Genomic DNA, 25,387 nt, shown 5'->3' with positions numbered 1-25,387 from the left:
TATGGTCCTGCTTGGTATATCCACGATGGGGGACCATATGCATTCTAGAGGTGATGATGATTGGTTGTACATGGTACATTTTATAGGCGATCATATTTGGTTTGGTTCCGTTGAGTGGTCCGGAACCCAAGGTTGTTGAATTTCGTGGAGTGGCCTAAAATCCCATTATTTGGGGAAGTAGGCTTGGCCTAACTATGTCACTCTAGCCTTAGTTTTATATATATTTGTGTCAATGATTTCGAGAGTCTTGTGAATTGAGTTAGAAAAAATGTTGGACATCTGAGTGACTCCTTCGTGATTTCTATGATTCGATTATGATTTCATAAGGTATGAATTTAGAAGATATGGGAATGATTGTTATTACGTTGATCAAATTAATTAATTAATGCGGCTAGAGAATGTTTTGTGTTTCGTCGGCTCTTAAATGTGATGTGTGTTGTGAATTGCAATATCATGATAAGACATAATGATTTATATGTTGGATGGGAGAGAAATCATGTTTTCATGGGGATTGGTTATGTAGACTGTGTCCAAGAATTACATGTTGTCAGGTTATAATAAATGATTGGGGAATGCTATGCTTTTCTGCTTGAAGTTAGTGGAATAAACGTCTGATTTTGTGATAAGTGAACTAGGAACGGCTTGATCCCTTTTGAGGGTACATAGGCAGTCTAACGAGGAGGTTAGATGCAGTCATAAGGTAAACGAAAAATTTCTTTGCAATTTGATTCTCGAATTGTGATTTGCCATATTCCTGAGACGGGGTATGTGAGATATACGAGTAATTGGGTGACGTCACGTGTCAATTCTGGACATATGTCGGGATCGGGACGTGACAGGCTAGGACCCAAGAAAGTACTTACAAAAAAATAACTTACCGGTACTTAAAGATGTCACGTTTTTCTCATAATAATGCATGCGTGATTAATTTGAATACTACTATCATGACATCCTAATCATATGAGGAAAACTTGCATATCTCATGTTGTATAAAATTATCCCTGCAAGTTTCTTATCACATAATTAGTCAGGTGAGAGAGCTTCTCTCTAATTGCAGGGAAGTTTATTTTCCCTTGCAGGATAATATTTTTATTTGATTCATTTCATTGGTTTTTTTTTTTTTTTGGTGACATAACAATTCATCATATTTCCTAAACTTACCGGCTTGCCTTATGTTTACTTCTTTTTAATCATTGTTGTGCTGATGGATAGCTGAGGGCATTGCCGAATCCATGTATAGTTTTCCATTAATTTAAGAGAGGTTTAACAAAATACTTTTGATATTGTTCATTTTTAACGAAAAATCATATTTATACATTTCTCTGACTATTCACTATACCTTTAAAAAAGATTTTTCATTAAAAGTGAAGTTTTTTTGAACTTTTCGTTAATTTTCCTTTAATCCAACTCAGTTTATCCATTAATATTTCAACAATGGGTAAGATGCTTGATAAAATATCTGAAAAAACATATTGAAACGAGGCTTATAGTATTTTCATGTCCCGACAAGAACAAAATATTCTCGGTTGTTGAGGATCCAAATTTTCGTATTAAAAGTTAAATAATGTCAGGACAAGCGGAGTGATAATCTTCACTAGTAGGATTTTGATGAATTTGGAAGTTTAAATATGTTCCATCCAGAGCCTTGGTTTCAAACAAATGGAATTTTAACAAAAAACTTCTAGTATTGTTCATTTTAACGAAAAATCATATTTTTACATTAAAAAGTCAATCCTGATACTATTCACTTTACCCTTTATTTTGTACTTATCGTTAAAATTTAAAATTTTTCAGTCATTTTCATTAGTTTTTCATAAAACAAAAGGTAGGGGAAATACGATAAAATCAAAGTGTCACCACATTATATATTATGCACGCACTTGGCCCTAGGTCTTACCTAGCTAAGCTAGAATAATGTCCAAATTGAACATAAAAATTATCTACCCACCTTTGTTTTATTGCTTTTGGACTTGTCGAAAAGTTTGAGAGGATACAATAATGCTCAGTTCACATGGTTAATTGTTATACTTTATTTGCTTAAAGTATGGTTAAAAAAATTCCACTTTCTTGCAGCTTAAATCGATCTATGTTTGTAGGCGATGAATTTGAAAAATGTTTAGATTCTATCGTAAAATTAATTGATAATATATGATAAGTAGTCAAATAATTTATAAGCACATGTAAAGTTACTTTTTCATCAATTTGGGATTCATAAACACGCAGACAAAATAACTCGGGTGACTTGAAGCACATGTTGCCATTAGATTTTACACGTGAGACAACTTGCTCTGATACCATAAAGAAAGTTGAGGTCTCTCTTCTCATCAAAGTAGGATACATTTCTCAACATAACTATAGGGTGATGTTATTCCACACACCCATTTTTACTTTTACATTTTTTATTAATTTATGTCATTTAATATTTTTCAATTCATTCAATCTTACCGTTGAAAATTGAAAAAAAGAATTATATGAGAAATAAAAACGAGGATGTGAATAGCATACCCCGATGAACTAAAGAACTTATCTACTCAATAGAAAATAGCAGAACATAAATTTATATGCATTTTGGTAAATCTTTAAGACGGCTCCATTAACGACTTTTTATTTACTTAGCAATGAAGTAAGACGTACAACTTGCACAAGCCTCAGTGTTTAATTCATATCTTAGAGTTTTATTACAGTCAGTTCATTTACACGCAACGCAAGCAAATAATTTTCATCTCTACGACTATTGGTCCACAAAGAAACGTAGAAGCATCAAGGATTAAGATTTTCGTATCTAATATTCAAAATATATAATATATATATACCAATAATACTATAACAAAAGAAAAAAAAAATCCCTGATAATGCTTCTATCCTCGAGGAGAATGCCATATTCCACCGATTGCGAATAATATGTTCATGATTAAATTTCATAATCTAAATCATTCAATTTATTAATTTTTATTCGAAGATTATCTTACAAATATTATTTAAAGGGAAAATTGTTTAGTCATCAAATTTTTAAATAATGGAAGGTTTATTATGAATGGTTACTTGACACTCATGATTTGGAATGATTAAAAAATTGAAATGGTTTTTTTTTTTTTTTGGTCAATAGTAATTTCATTAATAGAGCAACATGGAGAAGAATTTTCAGAAAAACTCTTCAGAAAAGGAAAAGATAAGCACATCTCTTACGTAAAGTAGGAACTTACATGTTCCAGTAAGTAAGTAAGAATTAGCTATCTAGCCAAAAAGTCTACCAAAAAATTTGAAAGGTGCATTTCTCTCCTTCGTGAGAGGTATTCTCTCCTCTCTATGAGAGTTTGTTTTCACATGTGTGTGAGGTAGCTTCCCAATCAATCATCCCTTCTGTGCCGCCTTCCCTAGCTTAGGCTGGGGTCGGCGGTTATTGTCTCCCCGTGCTTTCTTTTCCTTTTCCGGTTGTTAGTTTCCTACGTTTTTCTACTAATCATCTCTGATTTGTCTCTCTCCCATCTTCCACCTCCATGGGTTTCTTCCTTCCTCTTCCTGCTCTTCCATTTTGGCTCCGGCTTTCCTCGACCCCATATATTTTCGGATCTGTAGCCACAACTTGTCAACACGTTTTGACGCGATTCTGTCGGGAAGTGCGTAGAGCTTCAGCTCGGGTGTTCACACCACCACCTCCCATGGGTTTCTCTTCGGTGGCTTTGTTACCTTCGACGGCGAAGTTGGTGGGCTAGATCTATGGAGTTTGTTTGGAGATCAGGTTTCTGGCCGCGGCGGTTCTTGCAAGACTAGGGTTTGTTGTTTGGTTTGTCTGTTAATGGGCTCAAAATCTTTGTTTGGGCTCTGTTTTGGGGGTTCATATCTTATTTTGTGCTTGTATTGTAATTGGACTCTTCCTTTGTAATTATGTTGTGTTGTTGGTAATAATAGTACATTTCTACCAAAATTTTTTTTTTGAAAGGTTTATAATGCACCCAGATCCTCTCTACAATCTAATGATTATGAGCCTAATAATCAAATGATCTGGATCGTTGAAATTTGATCAAATGGCTACAGACCCTTATCTATAATAATAAAATTGTAGCCGTTGGATTAAATTTTAACGGTCCAGATCATTTGATCCTTAAGCTCGAAATCATTAAATCTGAAGAGGATCTGGGTTCGTTTATAATTATAAAATTGCATCACCGATGATACTTATCCGCAAACGGCAAAATACGTGCATGCCCTTATTTGACACGTGTGCTCCTAAATTTTAGATTCTTATTCGCCACGAAACAGTTGTAGAGATATAAAATGTGAAAAACACACCCGACTCCAAAGTGGAACGAAATCATTTTCTTTCTGTAAGCAAAAAGCTAAATACCAGAAGAAGAAAGGAAGAGCAACACGAACAACCAATATGAAGAAGCTCTACAACAAGAAGGGCAAAATCCACCCGTCACCGTCGCCGCCCTCCGTAGCCGACCCTCTGACCCTTCTTCCGGCAACCATCCTCGCCTTGGCCATATCCCTTTCCGCCGAAGACCAAGAGGTCTTGGCCTATCTCATCTCCTGCACCAACAACAACTCCTCAGGCGGTTGCGCGACGAACCAGCTTGGGCCCACTACTAAGTCCAATCCTGCACCGGCGACAAGACCGCCGCAGGTAATATCCATGCCTTGTATCAAGCCACACAATCCCAACGCGGACAAGACCTATGGCGATCACAAGGCCCACCAGAAGTGCGACTGCTTCAGGTGCTACATGAGTTTTTGGGCACGATGGGACGCCTCGCCGAACCGCCAGCTGATCCATGAAATCATTGAGGCTTACGAGGAGAGGTTGGTGGAGAAGAAGAGGTTAAGAAACTCAAAGGTGAAGAAAGAGAGAAGGAAGACTAACAAGGGCAGTGGTGGTCATTTGGGCTCTGGGGAATCAGTGCATGGGGACAAGAAGGAGGTGGAGGTAGGCCCACAAATGGTGGATGCTGGTGTTGTTGTTGATGAAGTGATGAGAGCTGGTGAGTCTGGTGATGAAGGTTGTAAGGTTGGAGCGGAGAGGGGGACCATAAGGAGGCTGGTGAGTGTCATTGGGGACAAGATTTGGGGTGTTTGGAATTAGGGTTAGGGTTGTCCTCAACACAGATAAGTTTCCAATTACCAATTCTTTGTGTTAGATTTTATTCTTAAATCGTTTTCCCTTTGTGTACATTACCCATCTTGTTGAAGAAAAACAATGGGGATTTTAGTGGCTTCTTTGCCATTTGGGTTTTCATTTTATTTTATTTTTTTCCAAGATGGTTTTACTAGATTGGATTAATTTGGATTTAAGTTCCAAGAATCCAATTTAGTGCTGAATTTTGGATTATGGAATGGAGTTCCTCTTGTAAGTTATCTATATGGTTTTGCTTAAGCTGTGAGATTTTTAATTCATCTACAAAAACAATTTGTAGCATTAATTAAGTTGTCTTTCTGTTATTTTTTGCTTGATTAGTAAAAATTTTAACTCAAAATGTAAATTCGTTCACACAATCGATATTTCAATAGATTCGTACGCTTTTAAAATTAACATATTTCGATCTCAACCACTAAGTGATTGCCACGAATATTGCAGGCTGCATCATCAAACTAACATAATAATTTAATAATTATATTATTAGTTCAAAGTCTTGTTAAATTGTTTTTTGTCATAATCGTGTTTAACGCCAACATAAAATAACATGACTCTGTGTAATTGGGTTGAAGTTGAAACGGTCAAAGTTCAATGTTCATCAGCGTCGAATATATGACGAACCAGTACAGTCTACAAACACAAATATACGACTGACTGCTGTTCAACGTTTGAAAGTGCCAATTTTCTTCTGATGCTCTTTCTTCTGATTTTCCTCTCATCAAGTGGGATTAAAATTAAAAAAATAATATGCAAATTAAACAGAAAAAAGAGAAGAGGAAGAGGAATCTTTCATAGTTAATTGTTACCAAGGAAAAGAGGATTGCTATGGTCTAACATTTTAGGTCATTGCCTATTGGAATAAGTTTAATAAATAATGATCTGGTTCACACACCTTTTCTTAATCTCTCACACACTTGTGTTATTTTTTGTTTATTGGTTTTTTTTTCCTTTTTTCTTTTCAATTCATTTGATATGAAGACCAGAAATTGAGAGGAATTTGTAAGAGGTAAAAATGGATGCGTGGATAGCACCACCTTTTAGTAAATGTCATAGTACAAGCTCAATTTCATTTGACACTCTTGAATGGTATATTGTGTTTTCGGTGAAGCAAATGCATTGTTACGTATCTAAAACAAAAGATGTTTTAAGTTTGAAAACTCATTAGTTATTGCATGTTTTCTTTTTTCGATTTGCGAAGTCTCAAGGTTCGGTTCTCCTTGTTCTCGAGTTCGGTTCTCCTAAGTCTCGAGTTCGGTTATCCTTATTTATCTATTTAAAAATGCCAACCTCATTTTCATAAGATTTAATGGAGGCTGGAGTGGGAATTGTCTTACGGCACTTGACAAGTTTAGGTCAACTAAACCTAAATTCCACACTAAACATGACTTGTGTTGACTGATTTATACGCATGCTGTTCTCTAAATACACCATATTGTTAGTCCATGAAATGACGAACAAAGCCTAGGTTTATGGACAACCTTCTTGCAATGTCACCTTCAATGTTGCTGAGGTGGTTGCACTTAGAGAAGCACTTCAATTTGCTGAAGTGGCATGGGTTCTTTGGTTTTTTTAGTTGTGAATACAGTGCTAGGTTAAAAATTGTGAGTTTTAATTAGGGGTGGGCAAATGGACCCTAGACCTGTGAGTCAAGGCGAGTCCTAACGGTTCGGGGCAGGTCCAAAACTTTTAAATATGAAACGGGGCGAGGCAGGTTCATGATAATGGTGGGGCAAGGCAGGTCCAAATAGTTGAGGCAACATGCCCCCATCCCGGCCTGTATCCACCGTCCAAAATCAGTTATTTAATCTCTTATAGTGATTTCTTCTCATAACAGAGTCATGACTCTCAGTGACTCAGTTTAGTAGTAATCTTGAGAAATTGAGCCACTTAGATGGGGGTTTTGGTTTTTTGTTTTTCGTGCTTAAGTGTCTTTTACGGTTTGGGATGTCCCAAATTTAAAAACAAATTGTAAATAACCTAAAGAGCTATGACACGTTAGTGAAGCTAACACCTCCACCAACCTAGTTGACAAAATGAGGTAAAATAGAACGCAAAGGATACATGGATTAAAGTAGGACGTAATAGGGAGTAAAGTGAAATTTCATGTAACGTATTATGAGGTATAGTAAATTTAAGAAATATTGGGATTTGGGCTTGACTATATTTGAAGTCATTAAATTTCAAGCAAAAGCGCAGCCCATTAAGCACCAATAAGCCCAAAGCCCATATTCATACAAAATAATTCCCCGCGAATAATAACAGCCCGCCCCAAAATCCAACATCAACGCTACCCCGCGCACGTTGTCACACTCCGCCTAAAACCTTCGTCAGTCCCCGTCTCTTCGTTCTTCATCCACCATTCTGATACAAGCTACAGTCCTCCGGCTGAGTCTCCCCAAACGGCAGTTCCTGCCGTCCGATTCGCCAGAAATGGACGCCCTGTTCGACTCGATCAACGTTCGAGAGCTCCTGTCGGCGCAGGACCTCAGCGACCCCACGACCCCTCTGTCCGCACCGGATCTCCGCCTCCTCATCCAACGCCTCGACTCCCACTCGCTCCAAATCAAGTCCAAAATCCAATCTTACCTCCTCTCTCACCACCAGGATTTCGCCAACCTCTTCTCCGTCTGCAACGACGCCGTTACGCGCTCCAATCAAATCTCCGACGACGTCGTTCAGCTTCTGAGTTCGATTTCCGACCGCCCGATCGAGGCGGAGATCGGGCAGGTTATTAAGAAGATGAGCGCCACGACGAAAGAGGCGAGGGAGAAGAAGGCATTGTTGGAGTTGGTGAGGGCAATTCTGGCAATAAGCGAAAAGTTGAAGGGCGCGAGAGAGGGGTTGAGGAATGGACGGCTGAGATTCGCCGCCGAGGAACTGAGGGAGCTGAAGAAAGCTCTTAGGATTTCTGATGATGATCGTGTCGATGAGAGAGAGCCCGTGGTTTACAGCTTGCTGAGGAAGGAGTGGTCAGAATGCTTTGAGGAGGTAAAGGAGATTACTTTCTGTTTGGTTGCCGAGAAAATGAACGAAAATGAGAGAAAATTAAATAGCTAGTTCATGGAAAAAAAATCTGTTGTGGTTGTTTTTTGCTGATTTTTATTTGAGTTTGTGATTGTGTTTTTAGAGGAATTCGGTTTGGGTTTGTAGATTCAAGAAGTGCTTGTGAGGTTCATCGGAAATGCGGTGTGGTTTGAGCGGGAATTGAATAGAATCCGTGTCAAGTACGTACTAAACATTGATGGAAACGATGGGATTGAGCTCCGCACAGTTTTGGAAGCTTTGGATGTAAGTGAAAGTTAATATGTGTTGTTCCTTCCCTTGCCATTGAATTTGAATATAAATTCGAGTCCTCATTTTACAGTGTCAGTACAAGTAGACACATTGTTCAAAACTACCCAAAATTCAATTCAAGTTATTGTAATGAATTCAGTTTTCTGATTTTGTTATGGGATTTTAGGTGGTTGGAATTTTGGATTATGGTCTTGCTAAAGTAGCTGACTTGATGATCAAGCATGTCATCTCCCCGGGTCTAAATTTTGGAGCTCCTGTCTCCTTTGTAGCTGAAGTAAATCAAGACTCTAAAGTACTGACTGAGGCGAAACTGAACATTGTGCCATCAAATGATCCTAAGGTAGTTTTTCCATGTCAATCTTGTCTAAATTTTTATCAGTCTTATTGTTAATGTTTAATGGTAGAACCTGTAATCTTTGAGTAAAAAAAAAATGGGCTCACCTCAAGTTATCGTATATGATTAATTTGTGGGACTGACTCTTTAAGTTATCAATTCAATAAAGGGTATTCTGCAAATTTGTACTCACTGGATTCTGATAAGCGTTGCATTGACATTTTCCTTTGGAATTTCAGATTGAAAAAATGGATGGTGAGACTATCTATTCGGGGATTATTCAGGTTATCAAGTTTATTAGCAACTATATCTGCCTTCAAGATGAATCTTGGATTCGATGCTTTGGGAGATTGACATGGCCAAGGATTTCAGAGTTAATTATTTCTAAATTTCTTTCGAAGGTTAATCCTTTTTATCTCTTTCCACCCATCCCCTTCTTTTTTAATTAGTTTGTTTGAATTCTATTATAAACATAGGTTATCAAACAAGGATAGGAATTTTGGTGAATACTCAATTATCTCGTCATTAGCTGCATTAAAATTACTGCCTGCTCATGACATTTGTCATTTTGCATATGTCTATGTAATGGAGACATACGTTTTGTTGTTTCAGGTTGTTCCTGAGGATGCTTCAAAACTTACTGACTTTTTGAAGATCATTAGTTGTACTTCCGAATTTGAGACTGCTTTAAGGGAAATGAAGTTTATTTCAACATCTGATAACAAAGATAACCAGTTGAGCAATTTTGCTGAAAATGTCGAGGTTCACTTTGCATCCAGGAAGAAGACAGAGATCTTGGCAAAAGCCAGAAATCTGCTTCTACAATGTGATTTTTCTACTCTTCATGTAAGCTTCTATATCTGTCTTGAATGCATTCATAGCTATTCGATAATGCCAGCCGTTGAACAGTATATTTTCACTCAGGAGTATCCAAGGAATAACAAGAATGATCGGGATGCTGCCAAATCTCCAGAGCTTGTTGACTTGCTATTCCTGTCGGGGAGGTGTGTGGTGTCCAAAGCAGCAATTGAACTAATGAAGCTAGTGCACCAGACACTTCAGGTATCTGGATTAAAACTTATAAAATGTTTGATTTTCCCCTTTAATGAGGTAGTAAAATAGAAAAGCAACCTTGTGTTTAAAACTTAGTTTTCATGATTAATGCATTTTTTCTCAAGTTTCAGTTTTCTCGCTTCTCTCTTATTTTAAGGCCACAACTGTGATTGGAATGTGTAGGATGTTTGCGTATCATCCCCCAGAGTTGCTTTGGAGTTCTATGGGGCTGCTAGGGATGCCCTACTTCTATATGAAGTTGTGGTTCCTGTCAAGGTTAGTACTTGGAAACCAGTTATAAACTTTACCTACGGACCTTTTTATACATTTGCTAAGCCAATCTAAAAAAGTGCAGGTGTGATGGTTATGTCTGTCCTATTGCGCTGTCTATTGTACTAAATTTTTTGAGAATCCGAACCCGGCTACCTTCTCTCTGTCCCTTTCTAAGTTTTATTCATGAAAGATACAAAAGAGGTCGCTGATGACAGTTGATGTTACAGTATCATTATGATTTTTATGTCATTTTTCTGATGAACAACCACGAAAATCATTTTAATATTTTAATTGTAGCATTTTGTTTTCCTATGCTTTAACATCATATATCAGTTTATAAAACTGCTCTGGCAAATCTTTATCAAGTTTACTTTCTGGCTTGTTTTCACCTCACTTAAGTTTTTCATCAGTATTGGTGATTTTTGCATGCCCTATAAGTGATCTTCTCTCTTGACTTGTGAAGCTAGAAAGGCAGCTTGATGGAATCAACCAGGTTGCTGTTCTTATGCACAATGATTGCTTTTATCTATCTCAGGAGATACTTGGGCTTGCTTTCGAGGTACGCAATGAACAGTCATAATCGGCTCATGTTATCAATTTTGTAGATTCTATTCACCACCATCACCAGTATCACATATATGTTTGCACCTATAATCACTCTAGTATCATGTACCACTATCTAATAAAGTACGTTCAAATGTGCCAAAGAATCACAGTTCACTATTTATAGGATACCTAACTTAGATCCCAACAAAATGCTGATTTGCTATTCTGTCAATAATGGAATCCATTTAATCTATACTGCTTCTAAAGTTATAAAATTAGTGGAATTCATACATTTGTACTCTTTTGTCCCAGTATCGCTCAGACTTTCCAAGTTCAATCAAAGAACATGCTATGTTTGTTGATATGGCTCCAAGATTCCATCTTATGGCAGAGGAAATACTGCAGAGACAAATTCAACATGTTATTCGTAGTTTGAGAGAGGTATAACCGTGCAGAAATGTTCCAATTCGTATAAGAGCCAGAAATTTATGTAGTTTATTTTAGAAACTTCGAGCTTTTTATTTAACTTCAGAAATTTTTGTTTTTTACCAGGCTCTAGATGGCGCTGATGGATTTCAGAATACCCATGAAAGGCAACAATTTCAATCTGCAAATTTGAGCATAGATCAGGTGGCCTGCTGTTAATTTTAAGGACGAACTTTTGTTTCATACTATATTTGTTAAGGCCTTTTTAGTACCTTTGTTTTTCTACGGAGGTATGTCTATAAGGCTAAACATATCTTGTTCAGGTTGTTTTTATTCTGGACAAAGTACGTCTGATATGGGAGCCAATCTTGTTGCCTTCAACTTACAAGAGAAGCATTTGTGTTGTGCTTGAATCGGTTTTTTCTAGAGTGACAAAAGACATACTCCTTTTAGATGATATGGCAGCAGAAGAAACATTACAGGTATAATCTTTTGATTATATATCCGGTTTTTGTACGTTTGATGCTTATGTGTCTGCTAACTATATCATTGTATTTATGTTCCTAGCTTCAAAGTCTGATTCATTTGATGCTGGAAGGCCTAATTTCTTTGTTGGAGTCCCTTGCTGCCATCCAAGTAGAGAAGTCACAAGAGGGCATTGCTTGCACCATTGATGATTTCATACCTTCGTTGTATAAAATTCGTAAATTGGCAGGCATGTTTGATTGTTTTCTGTCCGATGCTGAAACATTAGCGTGATTCAGTAGAGAACTAGTAGATGTCTTGCAAACAGAGACCTAATTATCATTTTTGTGTTCAAATTCTTCAGAATTATTAGATATGCCCTTAAAATCCATTACAGCAGCTTGGGAAAGTGGAGAGTTGCGCAGTTGTGGTTTTACGTCATCAGAGGTATGATTTCAGTTTTGTTTGTCCGTGGCATGATTTCACTTGAGCCCATATTTTGTTCAGCTTTCTGTGCTGTTCATTTCTCACTGTTTTACAAGCTCTTGAATTTTTGCAGGTAGAAGATTTTATCAAGGCGATATTTGCAGATTCACCTTTGAGAAAAGAATGCTTAGCGAGGATAAAAGGCGACTGGTAAAACGCGCATATGATTTTCCAACTTCAGCAAATGGAATTCCGAATGTACTTAAGAAGCTACAGCATGTATTAGGTGATTCACAATTTTTCGCTGTGGATCCGTCTCACGGGATTTGGTGCCACTTAGCTATAATTTAAGAGAACCGAAAAGTTTACAGTACTGTTCACTTTAACGAAAAACCACATTTTTACACTAAAAAGTCAATCATGATACTATTCACTTTTCTCTTTATCTTGTCCTTATTGTTAAAACTTAAAATTTTCAAGTTATTTTTATTAGTTTTTCTATAATTTAATGCATCATAACTCTTTTTATACCTCTTTTCTGTAATATTTCGAATCTAGTGGATCTTTACAAAGATGTTTTTAAAAGTTCCATTCACTTCAGCACGTTAAATTTAGGGTATGGCCTTACGTCTCACATATTCTTGTTAATTTTGTCCATTGATCTTTTTTAATTTATTCGATCAGACGTCTGATAATTAAGAAAGGTGTGTATGAGGTAAAAGATTGAGAGAGGCGTGTGAGAGATAAAATTAGGTACGTATATAACACGACTCTTAAGTAAACCAATTCAAGTCGGTACTCAAAAAGATAACTTTTTCAATAATGCAGGAAAAATTATTTTCTCAGTAATACCAAGATCAGAAGCATAAGAAACGTTTATGTGAAAACATCGTTGAAAAAATAGAAACACTAGAACGATCAGCAACGCTTAACATTGCTCGTAACGTCCTCCAAAATCAATCTTAGCCTGATACACGTTTCCTCTATCTATTATGATAATGCTTTAAATTTATCACAACTCGTCCTTGTTCGTAGTGTCTTCTCCCATCAGTTCTTCAAGGGAGAACTCGTCCTCTTCAAGAATCTGTCCGTCTTTACCATCCCAGGGTTCGATCTTCACAATGCTCGGGGTGCCCTCCAGAGGCAAGTTTCCCTTTCCTCCACGCCCGGCTTCCCTCACAAATTCTCTGGAAAACGAAATTGAGTTGTTTTAATTTGTTTTATTATCACAGGGATCAAGGGTGGTTCAAGATAATGTGGAGGCAGAAAACTTACGTAATCTGATCAACCTCAAATGCACTCTTAAGTGGTGCATAAGCTCCCTTTTTCGCATTTAAGGCCACCAATGCTGGATATCCGTAACCTCCGACACCTACTCGGTTCTCGAGGTCTGGCTGCTTACCGGCTGCTGCCCAGACATAGCTGCAACATTCATGAACATTCATTGTTAGTGACTAGATTCTCAGCTTCTCGAGCCTGCGAGGTTTCATCGCAAGTGACTTATGCATTTTCCCAAAAACTTGCCTGTAGGGACTTCTCTTAAACTTCTCTGCAACGGATAGTAACTGCTGAATGTACTTGTTCCTCCCTTCTGCCTTGGAGTCCAAGATATCAGGTAGGAAAGCCACAAAACAGATGGCAGCTGAACCACATTTCTCTTCCATGGCATCCTACAAGGGCACGGAAGCTTTAGTCCCCTAGGTTACTTACAATCTCGCACAGCTTAAGCATTGGAAGGAAATAAAAGCTTACAGGGCCAGTTAGCTCGGTCACTTCAGGAGGTGCAACGTTTGTTTCCAATTGTTCGAGAGCAAATGATTCAATGGCTGAAGCACTCCTCGCACCCTCATAGGGGAGTGGGCTCTCTTTGTCAGCTCCAAATACCAATATGGTCGGAAATCCTTGAACGTTGAACTTGCTCATCAGAGACTGGTAATGCCACCTCGTTAGAACCATATAGTACACAAAATAAAAAACATGTAGACCGAGCACTTACATAGAAGTGAAAGCATTGTTACCTTCTCTGCATCACAATCAACATGTCCCAACTTCACCTTCCCTTGTAAGTTTTTAGCGGCCTTCTTCCACTCAGGTGCCAATTTTTTGCAGTGCCCACACCTTAAAGGTAAAACAAGCAAATTAGAAAGAAAAGTTAGTCAATAATTTTCTATAATCTCGTATAATAGACTGACTGATCACAATCGGAAAATAGCTTATACGATCATCATACCAATAAAAACTACTTACCAAGGTGCAAAGAACTCGACAATCCAGAGTTCTTTACTTTTAAGCACCAGTTCATTAAAATTCTGGGAGTTTAATTCTACTGAAGCACTAGGTTCAGATTTTTCACTTGATCCTCCCGTTGTCTTTCCACTTAAACGGTCTTTCAACAGAGCCTTTATCTGTACAGGACCAATGGTCACATTACTAATACACGAATCCATTTTTGCAAGAGCATTATATGACCAAGCGACAACAAAGGATAATCGCATCCTCTGATACAGAATTCTATTCCAACCGATATTACAAACAAAGAAATCAACTAACAAAACAATAAGAGTTTGAACACAAGATTATGACGAACCTGTTGGAGTGCAAATTCTGCAACGGGTTTCACATCCCTTGCTCCCTGATAGTCAACTGGAGGCTTTCCAGGTACAAACACCTTTATTGTTGGAAATCCTCTGATCCCGTATTCCTATAGAACAATCAAACATCCCGACAGTCCCACACAAAATTAACATAGTAAACAACCTGAAATATTCATATTGCCTTGTACAAATTCGACAAGACTATGACCAAATTATTTTCAGGCAGAGGGGTGTTGTTAATCTACTTTTGCTACTTCAAACTTAAACGTCAAAATTAGTAATTACAAGAGTAACTATGGGAAACCTGAGCGAGGGACTTGTGCGCATCAGCATCAAGAGCTGCCACGGTAGCCACACCCTTTAAGACAGTAGCCGCCTTCTCCCATATCAGTGTTAAAGCCTGACAATGCCCACACCACGGTGCAAAGAATTCAACCAGAACAACTCTGTTCGAGTCCAGAACCTGCCACCGTTCCAAAGGATTCAGTTCAAGAAAATGCTAGTCATATTTTGGTCTGATCCAATGTTTTACTGATCGCCTTCGATGTTCACAAACAAAGATAACAATCGCATCGTATCCAAACAATTTCTTGATAATGTAACACTATACTAGGAATCAGTAGTTAACCCAATAATCATCGGAACTTACCGATCACATTTCTATTGCTGGGAAACGAAAATAAGTAAATTTATCAAACAATTTACACTCAGTGCAAAATTGACTTACCTTTTCCAAAACAAATATTCCCATGAAGCTAAAAGCCAGATCCAAAAACTAATAAGCTCATTAACCAGTAAAATTCTAAAAGTGATACAAGCAAGCACTTTGCTTTCAACAGCAATAAAATAGCTTCTGAATTGAAAAAGTCAATCAGCGCCCAAGTGCTTTTCAATCAAAAAGGTGACGAATTTCAATAGATTAGTGCAAAAAAACTGAAAATCTGAAAAGGGCACGTTGCAATTGCTGGTGAAGTTTGAACATTTACCTTGGACTTGAAGTTGGAAGGAGTTAGCTGAAGAACTGGCGATGAAGGTCCGTACAGTGCATCACAGACATTGAAGACGAAGAAAAACAGGAAGAAGATGATTGGGACTGCTCGAAATTGGTTCTCTCTCATTCTCTCTCTCTCTCTCTCTCTCTCTCTGTGAGATTTGTTGTGCGAACCAGTGAAGAAACCTCTCGAGGCACAGAGACAAACCCCGCGTCTTCTCTTCTGGGCTGGGCGAGCTACGTGTGAGGGCCAACCAGAGAATTACACGTCAGCTGGCCATGGTTTCTCGTAGAAATTTTATTGGTGTATTTTGTTCTTTATTATTTGTTCATAAGAGGTTGGACCAATAAAGGAATAATAATGTATTATCAGATGAATTCGCAAAAAAAATTAATTAAATGCTATGAATCTATGCTCTCTGGTTAGGATTTGGGTAAGGGATAGACTGTCGTTTTTTTATTAGTACATCATTATTTTTACACTAGAGAGGGAGGAAGAGTTTGATTAAACCCACAATAAGCAGCCTAATTTGATATCAAATTTGCTATCCACGAGATTCAAACTTAAAATCTCTTACTTCAAAATAAAGAGGAATATCATCTCTTGAATTATTACTCAAGTTGCAATTGACTTCCTTAAACTATTATTTTGGCAAATTGACCATCTAAATTATTTGAAATTAACCAATTAACTTGTCGTTAGATTTCATCCACTATTTAGTCAAATTCAAGGGCATATTAGTATTTTCATCATCAATTGTTACTTGTTAGCTATAACCAGTTATGACATATGAACACAAAATAATTCAAACATATGAGATTAAACTTTACATTGATGCTTATGATGGTTAACTATGGTTTTGTTTAAATTTTTTCACTCGATTATAAATGAGTTTGTTCTTTTGTTTTTTGGTAGCGTTATTAGGGAGTTTAATTATTTTTCTTTTAATAAACCATTTCTAAGTATAGGTGATTAGGTCAATTCCAAAAATTGTTTTCCGTATTGAATTATTTGCTAAAAATATCTATTTCCTACATTTAGTTTGTGATTCTCACATATATATTCAGTAAGCAATTTGACCATACTCGATAAAAAGATAACAACGGCACCCACAAAAGATCAAGAAAATTAAAAATTAAACATCAACTATTCATTCAATATCTTTATATAATGAAAGATGACTATAACTTCAAGCAATCCAAAGGGCATTAGAGCACATTTAAATAAAAATATGAATTGATCATAATCTCCATAAAATTAGTTAGCTTTTGACAATTGATGAATGAGATCAACTGCCTGAAATGCTCTCAATCCTTCTCCCACACAATGCCCTTATAATCATGAACGACAATGGTAGCCGTGGGATCAACCACCAACTCATTTTTGACGAAAATCACAATCCGGTAATTGATGCCCCCATCGCCACCTCAATGTCGCCCCGAACGATTGTCGGTAGCATGGTACTAATCTTTCCCTATTCCTTTTTTTTTTTTTTTGGCTTTTTTGTTTTTTCCTTTGAGTTTTTTTCTTCATATGTTACTTTATTTGAGTAACCACTATTAAATTTAAGTTTTAAATCGTTGATTTCAAGTGTTTAAATATGAATTATAATAGATTTTGCAGGGAAAAATATATCTTAAATAACATGAATATGATAGTTTATTGTTATGGTAAGAGAAATAAAATATAAAATAAATAAAGAGGAAGAGAAATTTGAAAAAAAAGAACATGAATATGATAGTTTGTTGTTATGGTAAGAGAAATAAAATAAAAAATAACTAAAGAGGAAGAGAAATTTGAAAAAAAAAAAAAAAGAACATGAATATGATAATTTGTTGTTATGGTAAGAGAAATATAAAAAAAATATCTAAAGAGAAATTTGAAAAAGAATGGATCGGTACAACTATAGCGATTTACTTTGTTAATAGTCGCTACCTTCCTAGCAATATTTATGTAAAAATCGGTACTAAAATACCGAACGTATTCTTTTCTATTTTATTTATTTATTTTCTGCTTCTTCTTTTTCCATTGAACATTTTTTTTCTTCCTACGTTACTTTGTTTATATTCAAATACCTTTAGGCTTAGATTTATATTCTTGTTTTTGAGTGTTTTGATATAAATTATAAGAATTTTTTCACCGAAAATACATTTTCTAGAACATGAAGAGGATAGTTTGGTGTTATGGTAAGAGAATTTTTTTTTTTTTAATAAATAAGACACAACGATGAAGATGATAGTTTGGTGTTATGACATGATATGTTTATTTGCGCCTTGCCTTTGTCATGCCGTGCTTGTTCGCATCCAACCTTAATAAAAATGCACAACTGTCTGTAAAGGCACAACGAAGGGAAGACGAACAAGTGTCTGATTCCATATATGACCAAGCATAACATTCCTTGCAAGGGCACAATATTTATAAACCACGCGCTTGCTAATTTATGTCATTTGATCTTATTCAATTCAACGGCCAAAAATTGATAGAAGTGTGTGAAAGATAAAAAGATGTGTGTGAATAGCACTACCCGTTCACAAATGCCACGCTTATCTTGTACAACCTTGCACGAAATCTGTGTGATGCCATCATCCCAGCACACTTTGATCAACTCCTTTCAACTCCCCCAATTCTCTATATAAGCTTCTCCAGCCCTAGACGCCAAACTCGCCATTGCTAACTTCAGAGATCGAGGATTAATTGAGATAACGAAAGATTTAGAGGTCGAGGATGGAGAAGCTCGTCAATTTAGTTACCAAGCTGAAGAAAATGGTGAGGTCCTTGTCAATTCTTGGGAACCTTGATCCAAGTTGGCATTGGAGGTTCGCCTCGTGCTGTTTGCTGCGAGGAGCTTTTCTTGCCATCTAAAAGGGTGAAGGGCTGTCAAACAAGAAACAACGATGTTGATCCGTTTATAGCAACTCATGCTGCAGCTTAGAATTATTTTTTACTCTTAGACAAAACATTTATATTTGAGAGAGAGAGGTTCACCATTATTGATGCTAATGTACAATGTGAACAAAAGTCAGGTACTTGCATTCTCATCGTAGTGCATGCTCCATCCGAATGTGCAAATAATCATGTGATTTCGGTTTTGTAATTTATTTTTGATCGAGCAGTATTCTAATTTAATATAAACTAGGGTAATTTTAGTGCAGAAAGAGAGTACGTTGCCACTACGCCTACGTTTGCTTATGTTTTTGTATTTAATTTGTGTTTGTCAGTCATACAATTAACCTCCAAGGCTTGCACATAGTAGCATTTGAAAATTAAGCATCTTCAATCTAGCCACTGCAATGCTATAGCTTCTGAGTCCAGCAGTAACTTTTCTCCAAAGTAGAAACAACAGCATATACCAGGCTTAAAATATAGGAAAGCTCAAATATGTTGATGCATAAATGATAAATTATACACAATCAATGCCTTTCTTAAATCATCTCCGGAATTCAAATCCGACCCCCTATTTATGGTTCCTTTTTAAATAACTTCTAAATTTTGATAATTGTAAGACAAGAAATGTCTTGCACCACAAGAAATCTCACATGTAGGAGATGCGTATTACTATAGCTTGTAAAGTTTGAATTTGTACGCAGCTCATATAGAATCTGTTAGTGTTTGTGTGATTTTGATATGTACTTCAATGGAGGACCTGTGCAAAGGACCAGAAAATGGTCGAGAGGAAGATGAAGGAAAATGCTTCTGAAATTTCACACACTAAACACACATACATTTGTTACCGTTATACATGGAAGGAAGGGAGATCCTTCACTCTCCAACACACAATACAATCTCAACCATTCATTGGTATCATCCTATGAGATGATGCCACTTATCTTATTCTATTACTTAAACTAGATACATCATTGAGTAACCATGTGGACTATGATCCAATGACTCACATTCAAACTGAAATATAAAGCATGTAAGTTGATCTCTGCCACCAATCTTTAGCTGAAGGGTTACATTCCAACAGAATCAGTAGTTCTTACAGTTCCTGATAGTCCAGTTAACAATTAACTTCAGTGGGAGTTCTGACTCCTCATGAATTCAAATCCTCCATGACAATTAAGGAATAGTAAACATGACATTAATGGAGCTTGAAGAAGGCCAGTAGAGGATCATACACAAGTTGATTGGCATTCACGCTCATAATAAAATCCATATGAGCATAATCCTCTATGTACTCTACCACAAGCTTGTCCTTGTCATGATCTTTGAGGTTGTCAAGCAGAAGCCCCACGTCATTAACGTCAGAAAGCGCATCTCTCCCCCCGTAGCTGAGGAAAAGAGGAACGTCTTTCGGAATGTTTGCCATGTTGTACACAGGAGGAGTAGGCTGCTTGTAATGTTCCATGTTCGTGTCTTCGTTACCATAATTGTACATTTCTAGGGTTCCCATCCTGACCACTATCCAAAATCCATAAACCGATATGACCAAACATTAAGATTGTAAGGATTAATATGCTGACTAGATAGGACTTCTGGGAACTTAGTGTTCCAGAATTCAAATATCACAACTTACATAACTTTCCATTAACTGATAAACCAAGAAATGAATGAGACTCACTCTGAGACAGATGTATCATGTTCCTTGTTGCCGTAGACTGGGGAAAATTCTTAAATAAAGCAGCCTTGCTTGCAGAACTGAGGCAGCAATTTGGGCCTACATATGGGTTGCGAAAAACTAATTCATATTAAGTGTGAATGAAGAACCCTAACATTGTTACTATTGAGATTGTGAATCCCATGCATCGTGAAACTAAGGCCATGCATAACAGTTTAAATGATTTTTGGCCTCTCAACCTGTTATAGTAGCCAATAAGTCGGAGCAGTCGACGCCTGGTGTTTTGCAGATAAACTCCACAAGTTCTTGTGTCTCACTGTTGAGATTTTGAGAACAAAAAACTGTTATAGCTGTCATTTTTCAGAAATGTGTCATTTGTTAAAGAAAATATCTAAATTTCTTTAACCAAGTTTAATCTACTTTATGCTATTGTCGTCATGCTTGTGTCTTTATTATTACTAGTGAAGCAAAACAAGTTGCTATCTCACCCGTTTGGAACTTCATGCATGCCCAACAATTTTAGTTTCTGTAAAATGAAAAAAGTCAACAGCTAGTCAGTTAATTCCATTTTTGCAACAGTGAATTTCTAAAATTCATATTTTTAAAACAAAAGAGTAGTCACTGAGTTGTGTTACTTCTGATAAAAATAAGTCCATAAGAATCCTTATAAACAGCGAGGACATCTGACCCAGGTAAGCGATTGGGGTAAGCAAAGCAGCCGATCTTAGCAAGTTTAACAGTTTTTCTTGGGAGAAAGCAGCGAGGGCAGTCAGAGTTCCCTATGAAATTCGTATGGTTAAAATATGTTAATCACAACTGAGTGGACAAAGAGGTGTACCCATGGAGTGGACGCTAGTATTGTCCAACTTTAGATATGAGCAAATTAGGTGAAGATTTACCAAGGAATGCCCAACATAGTGTAAATTCTGTCCTGTTTGATTGTTCACATACTTGAATAAAGCCGGAAGATCATAAGCAGCTAATTCATCCCATGACCAGTCCCAGTAAGCCTACACGTTATAGAAGATTCAACAGATATGTTTCGGTAAAAGATTATGATCTGCAGATGGCATGATGTAATCAACATTTGACAAGGCAACGCTAACCGGATCATTAGGAGTAAGTGATGTGTGTCCGCGACTAGATTTTGTTGCGCGAGTGTTAGCAAGCCATACATCAAACCCATTGTCTGCCAAGATAAATGCCAAAGCTTGATCCGGCGGATTGAGTAGCCATGCTGAAGCATCCTGTTTTGTTCACACACAGTTGTTCTTTAATTAGTTCATGCATGTTTGTCTTCCACATGTGTAAGTGTATGCATATGCATGCTAAAAGTTATGGTGCTTAGGTGAAAACCATTAAGAGGCCATGTTGTAACAGAACAGGCTTCTTGTTTGGTGTTTCGTCACCAGACCGTCCCTTTGGAATTCTCTGCAAGCCGATGATGTAACCGTCTTCAGTTGTTACCTGAAACTCATCATAAATTTCATGAAAAAACACAATAAAAAAATGATCTTTTTCCCTTGACAAAAGCTGAAAAAGTAAGGCATGCACTTTCTGATGCTTACTTTATGTTCTTGGCAAGTATAGCCCTGTGTCTCCAACATTGATTTGCAAATGCCGCCATCGACATTTTCTATGGATTGCAGCTTAGTTCTTGTTGCTGCAACTACTGAAACCCAAAGTAGAGCCACAACAAGTATAATGGTCGAAGGATTTTCCATTTGAAGCTAAGGTGTCTGTGAGTGCAATAATTTTCCCCGGTTTTATTATTTATAGTAGACAAATGCATATAAAACAACCAAACAAACGTAACAGACTAGTATTTTTCAGTGTGAGTGAGTCACACCACCACTTGGTGTTACTAATCTACTCGTATTATAACACTTATATATTGAAACTATATCTTAAATCCATGACATATCAATAATGTCGTTCACCCGTATTATAACATCTAAAATGATGACATACATGGCGTTTGATGATTTCTAAGCTTTTGTGAATGCCATGAGCTGATTGCGTCAGACATAATGCATCAACGAGCATATGCCAAATCAAAAAGAAAATCTATGTCACGTCAAGAAATGACCATCATTTCAATAAAACAAAATTTCTGGCAACTAAAATGTGTGGTTTGCAATGAAATTAAAATTTGGTTTTTATAGATAATGATAACAAAATAAGTGGTTTGCAATGAAACTAAAATGTGTGGTTTTCTTTTGGTCACGCGCTTTGTTCCTGTCTATTATTGGATTTGGAGTTGAATAGTTTAAACTATTGACATTTTTACCAATATTCTTTTAGTCAGTATTAATGTTTGTTTGGGAAGTGATTTTCACATGCTTCCTTTAACCTCTCGCACACCAATATTAATTTAACCTCAACTATCGATTTGGTTTGACTTATTCAATCCGATGACCAAAACTAAAAAGAAGTGTGTGAGAAGCTAAAAATGATGTATGATTATCACTTCCCGTTATTTTTATGTATAGGTTTATGTTACACCAACTTTTGGAGGGGAAACGACCTCCAACATTTACGGTTGGCAGGAAACGGGTATAATTTTCGGGGAAGGAAAGCGTCTGATATTCTACGGGTGCTTAAATTGACAAAGTTGACTGCAAAATGTTGGATCATGCAAGTTAGGTATCAATTTTCTCTACTTTATTCTAAGATAAAAATCAAGTTACGACAATGAGAGTGAAAGAAACCAAGAAAAAAAAAAGCCTTCTAAAATTTAACAATTGCAAGAAAAAAGAACTACAAAAGTAGCTGAAGTCTCAATGGAGCTTGAAGAAATCCAGTAGGGGAGCATAGACAACTTGGTTGGCACTCTCAGCCATAAGAAAATCCATATGAGCGTACTCTGCTGTATATTGTGCCACCAGCTTGTCCTTGTCATGATCTCTGAGGTTGTCCAGCAAATACTTCACATCAAGCACGTTCGAAAGCGGGTCTCTCCCTCCATAGCTTAGGAATAGAGGAACGTCTTTTGGGATGTTTTCCATGTTGTACACAGGAGGAGTAGTCTGATTGTAGTGCTGAATGTTTATTGCTGGAAAAACATAATCGTACATTGCTATGTTTCCCTTTGTGACCACTTTCCAGCATCAACAAGAAACAAAAAATTTGAAAGTCTTTTAGTATTGAATTTAACCAGAGGGGATATATATGAACTAAAAGTTTCAAAACGAATACTAGCTTTTTTTTTCCTAGTTTACTTTGGGAGAACGACTTCATAGGGTTGCATCATGACAGTGTTTGATCAATTTGGGATACAGTTACGGTAACATGCCCAGTCTGGATAGCTTTCTTTCGTACTTTAGACACTTCGCAGTTACAATTCACCAATACCGAACCCAGAATTGAAAGAGACTTACTCTGAAACAGATGCATAGCATTCTTTGTCGAAGTGGACTGGGGCGTGTGTTGAAGAAAAAGATTTATGCTTGAAGAACCGAGGCAGCAATTTGGCCCTATAACAAATTTCAAGTTAGAAGGGTAAATGACATAGACTAACATTGTGAAAAAGGACATTCATGCAACTGGCATCCTTGATGTGGGTAAGTTTCTCTCTAACATATTGTCACTACCTGTTGTAGCTGTGAGGTAGTTGGAGCAGCCGCTGCCCGGTCTTGCGCAGATATACTGCAGAATTTGCTGCACCTGCCTATTGGGATTTCGATGAGATCAGATAAAACTTGCTATCAAAGTATAAAATGAGCGATCGAGAATAAAATGGATTCAAATTTCAACCAACAAATTTCGAAGCACAAGAAATCCTCTTCATTTATACAATGAAAAAATTACAAGACATACTTAAAATCTTCCCATACTTTTTTGTGCCAGATTGAATTTAATTCAGTGTATAGTCTGCATTTTCTTTACAAATTATTTGAGCTGCAATCTCACCCGTTCGGAAATTCAAGGGAAAAGAAGAAAGCCAGTCCCTGATAAAGAAAATAGATAAAATTTTGGGTCAGTTTTCTATGTTCATCACATTGAATATAGAAATCCGTACATGAAAAACCAAAAAGTTCATTGAATTGTGTTACTTGAGCTAAGAATGCATCGACAGCAGTTCGTGCAAAGGGTGAGCGCATCTGACCAAGATAAGCAATTGGGGCAAGCAATGCAGCTGATCTTAGCATGTTTACCAGTTTTCCTTGGGAGAAGGCTGCTAGGGGAGTTAAAGTTCCCTATGATTCAATACTTCCAAGTCTCAGTCATCGATTTTCTCTGTGTCGAAATTTTTTCTAAAACTATAAATTATGAACAAAGTACAAATTATTTACCAAGGAATGCCCAACATAGTGTAATTTCTGTCCTGTTTGATTGTTTACATACGCAAACAATGCAGGAAGATCATAAGCAGCCAATTGATCCCATGACCAGTCCCAGTAAGCCTACATTATTAGAAGAAAATACATAGTTTTAGTTTAATTACGGTTATGATCTGCAAATGGCATGATGTAATCAGCATTTGAGAAGGCAAAGCGAACCGGATAAAGCGGAGTAAGTGTTTTGTGTCCACGGCTGGAGACTGTGCCGCGACTGTTGGCAAGCCATACATCGAAACCATTGTCTGCCAAGATAAACGCCAAAGCTTTGTCCGGCGAATTGAGTAGCCATGCTGAAGCATCCTGTTAATTACAAAAACATAATTGTTTCTTAATTCGTTTGTACGCTACGTCACGTAAATGTGTATGCATGGTCAAATATAAGGTGCTAAATTAGGTATAAATTTACCATAAGGATCCCGTGGTGTAACAAAACAGGCAGCTTAGCTGCTGTCTCATTACCAGCAGACTTCCCAGCGGGAATCCTTTGCAAACCAAGGATGTAACCATCTTCTGTTGTTACCTTCGAAATTACCACGACGAAAGATGAACAAAATTTAATTAGTTAATGCGAAAGAGTGATGTATAAAACCCAAAAAAGAAAGGCTGGAAATTTTGACACTTGATCATTACTTTATGTTCTTGGCAAGGGTAGCCTTGTGTCTCCACCAGCGATTTGCAAATGCCGCCGTCGACATTGCCGATTAATTGCGGCTTAGTTCTTGCAGCTGAAACACAAAGTAGAGCTACAAGAAGCAGAATGCTGAAAGAGTTGGCCATTTGGAGCTGAGTTGTGTAGTTTCTGAGTGCAACAAAATCAGGGTTTGCTTTTTATAGTGAACAAATCCATAACAAAACGGATGAAGCCATTAATTAAAATAAATATTATGATGATTTCTCATGAAAGTAATATTTCATAAGAGTTGACCTCCCAAACCTCAACTGGTGGTGA

General features: G+C 37.0%; 5 protein-coding genes across 5 annotated transcripts; 2 read left to right on the top strand and 3 right to left on the bottom strand.

Moving 5' to 3' along the window:
• The first annotated feature begins 3,146 nt into the window (after positions 1 to 3,146).
• On the top strand, positions 3,147 to 5,416 carry LOC137738705 (uncharacterized). Its single transcript, XM_068478179.2, has one exon. The coding sequence runs from the start codon at positions 4,382 to 4,384 to the stop codon at positions 5,081 to 5,083; it is 702 nt and encodes a 233-aa protein (XP_068334280.2). The 5' UTR covers positions 3,147 to 4,381; the 3' UTR covers positions 5,084 to 5,416.
• Positions 5,417 to 7,399: 1,983 nt separating this feature from the next.
• Positions 7,400 to 12,396, top strand: LOC137740000 (centromere/kinetochore protein zw10 homolog). The gene is made up of 14 exons (XM_068479781.2): positions 7,400 to 8,122; positions 8,285 to 8,422; positions 8,595 to 8,768; positions 9,002 to 9,163; positions 9,375 to 9,608; positions 9,687 to 9,824; positions 9,999 to 10,091; positions 10,552 to 10,647; positions 10,947 to 11,075; positions 11,187 to 11,264; positions 11,384 to 11,542; positions 11,628 to 11,775; positions 11,890 to 11,972; positions 12,085 to 12,396. Exons 1-14 carry the CDS (start codon positions 7,565 to 7,567, stop codon positions 12,163 to 12,165), a joined length of 2,271 nt encoding a protein of 756 aa, XP_068335882.2. The 5' UTR covers positions 7,400 to 7,564; the 3' UTR covers positions 12,166 to 12,396.
• Positions 12,397 to 12,747: 351 nt separating this feature from the next.
• LOC137739512 (protein disulfide isomerase-like 2-3) lies at positions 12,748 to 15,856 on the bottom strand. The gene is made up of 9 exons (XM_068479107.2): positions 15,532 to 15,856; positions 14,850 to 15,008; positions 14,539 to 14,652; positions 14,199 to 14,356; positions 13,970 to 14,069; positions 13,704 to 13,880; positions 13,476 to 13,621; positions 13,227 to 13,373; positions 12,748 to 13,138 (listed from the first exon to the last, which is right to left on the bottom strand). The coding sequence occupies exons 1-9, from the start codon at positions 15,661 to 15,663 to the stop codon at positions 12,964 to 12,966; spliced, it is 1,308 nt and encodes a 435-aa protein (XP_068335208.2). The 5' UTR covers positions 15,664 to 15,856; the 3' UTR covers positions 12,748 to 12,963.
• Positions 15,857 to 19,215: 3,359 nt separating this feature from the next.
• Positions 19,216 to 22,226, bottom strand: LOC137741010 (triacylglycerol lipase 2-like). Its single transcript, XM_068480819.2, has 9 exons — positions 21,664 to 22,226; positions 21,452 to 21,562; positions 21,202 to 21,342; positions 20,995 to 21,105; positions 20,731 to 20,874; positions 20,584 to 20,621; positions 20,335 to 20,411; positions 20,099 to 20,194; positions 19,216 to 19,938 (listed from the first exon to the last, which is right to left on the bottom strand). Exons 1-9 carry the CDS (start codon positions 21,817 to 21,819, stop codon positions 19,619 to 19,621), a joined length of 1,194 nt encoding a protein of 397 aa, XP_068336920.2. The 5' UTR covers positions 21,820 to 22,226; the 3' UTR covers positions 19,216 to 19,618.
• A 575-nt stretch (positions 22,227 to 22,801) lies between these two features.
• LOC137738842 (triacylglycerol lipase 2-like) lies at positions 22,802 to 25,215 on the bottom strand. Its single transcript, XM_088700168.1, has 9 exons — positions 25,069 to 25,215; positions 24,845 to 24,958; positions 24,598 to 24,738; positions 24,391 to 24,501; positions 24,151 to 24,294; positions 24,008 to 24,045; positions 23,689 to 23,765; positions 23,476 to 23,571; positions 22,802 to 23,195 (listed from the first exon to the last, which is right to left on the bottom strand). The coding sequence occupies exons 1-9, from the start codon at positions 25,213 to 25,215 to the stop codon at positions 22,876 to 22,878; spliced, it is 1,188 nt and encodes a 395-aa protein (XP_088556294.1). The 3' UTR covers positions 22,802 to 22,875.
• Between the last annotated feature and the right edge of the window lie 172 nt (positions 25,216 to 25,387).

Source organism: Pyrus communis, chromosome 9 (genome assembly GCF_041283825.1).
Source record: "Pyrus communis isolate YQ-2024b chromosome 9, ASM4128382v1, whole genome shotgun sequence".
Classification (NCBI taxonomy): Eukaryota; Viridiplantae; Streptophyta; class Magnoliopsida; order Rosales; family Rosaceae; genus Pyrus; species Pyrus communis.
This window is presented reverse-complemented; position numbering and strand designations above follow the sequence as displayed.

Excerpts from the sequence above, each read along its gene's own strand:
- LOC137738705 (XM_068478179.2), top strand. The coding sequence starts at position 4,382 with ATGAAGAAGCTCTACAACAAGAAGGGCAAAATCCACCCGTCACCGTCG.
- LOC137740000 (XM_068479781.2), top strand. The coding sequence starts at position 7,565 with ATGGACGCCCTGTTCGACTCGATCAACGTTCGAGAGCTCCTGTCGGCG. Across the intron at positions 11,776-11,889 it reads TAAAATTCGTAAATTGGCAG|AATTATTAGATATGCCCTTA; the intron begins GCATGTTTGATT and ends CAAATTCTTCAG. Across the intron at positions 11,973-12,084 it reads GTGGTTTTACGTCATCAGAG|GTAGAAGATTTTATCAAGGC; the intron begins GTATGATTTCAG and ends GAATTTTTGCAG.
- LOC137739512 (XM_068479107.2), bottom strand. The coding sequence starts at position 15,663 with ATGAGAGAGAACCAATTTCGAGCAGTCCCAATCATCTTCTTCCTGTTT. Across the intron at positions 15,009-15,531 it reads CTTCCAACTTCAAGTCCAAG|GTTCTGGACTCGAACAGAGT; the intron begins GTAAATGTTCAA and ends GAACGGTGGCAG. Across the intron at positions 13,139-13,226 it reads TTTGAGGTTGATCAGATTAC|AGAATTTGTGAGGGAAGCCG; the intron begins GTAAGTTTTCTG and ends TTCGTTTTCCAG.
- LOC137741010 (XM_068480819.2), bottom strand. The coding sequence starts at position 21,819 with ATGGAAAATCCTTCGACCATTATACTTGTTGTGGCTCTACTTTGGGTT. Across the intron at positions 21,106-21,201 it reads CACTTACTCCTAATGATCCG|GCTTACTGGGACTGGTCATG; the intron begins GTTAGCGTTGCC and ends TATAACGTGTAG. Across the intron at positions 20,622-20,730 it reads TGGACTTATTTTTATCAGAA|AAACTAAAATTGTTGGGCAT; the intron begins GTAACACAACTC and ends TTCATTTTACAG.
- LOC137738842 (XM_088700168.1), bottom strand. The coding sequence starts at position 25,215 with ATGGCCAACTCTTTCAGCATTCTGCTTCTTGTAGCTCTACTTTGTGTT. Across the intron at positions 24,295-24,390 it reads ACTATGTTGGGCATTCCTTG|GGAACTTTAACTCCCCTAGC; the intron begins GTAAATAATTTG and ends ATTGAATCATAG. Across the intron at positions 23,572-23,688 it reads CTACCTCACAGCTACAACAG|GGCCAAATTGCTGCCTCGGT; the intron begins GTAGTGACAATA and ends AATTTGTTATAG.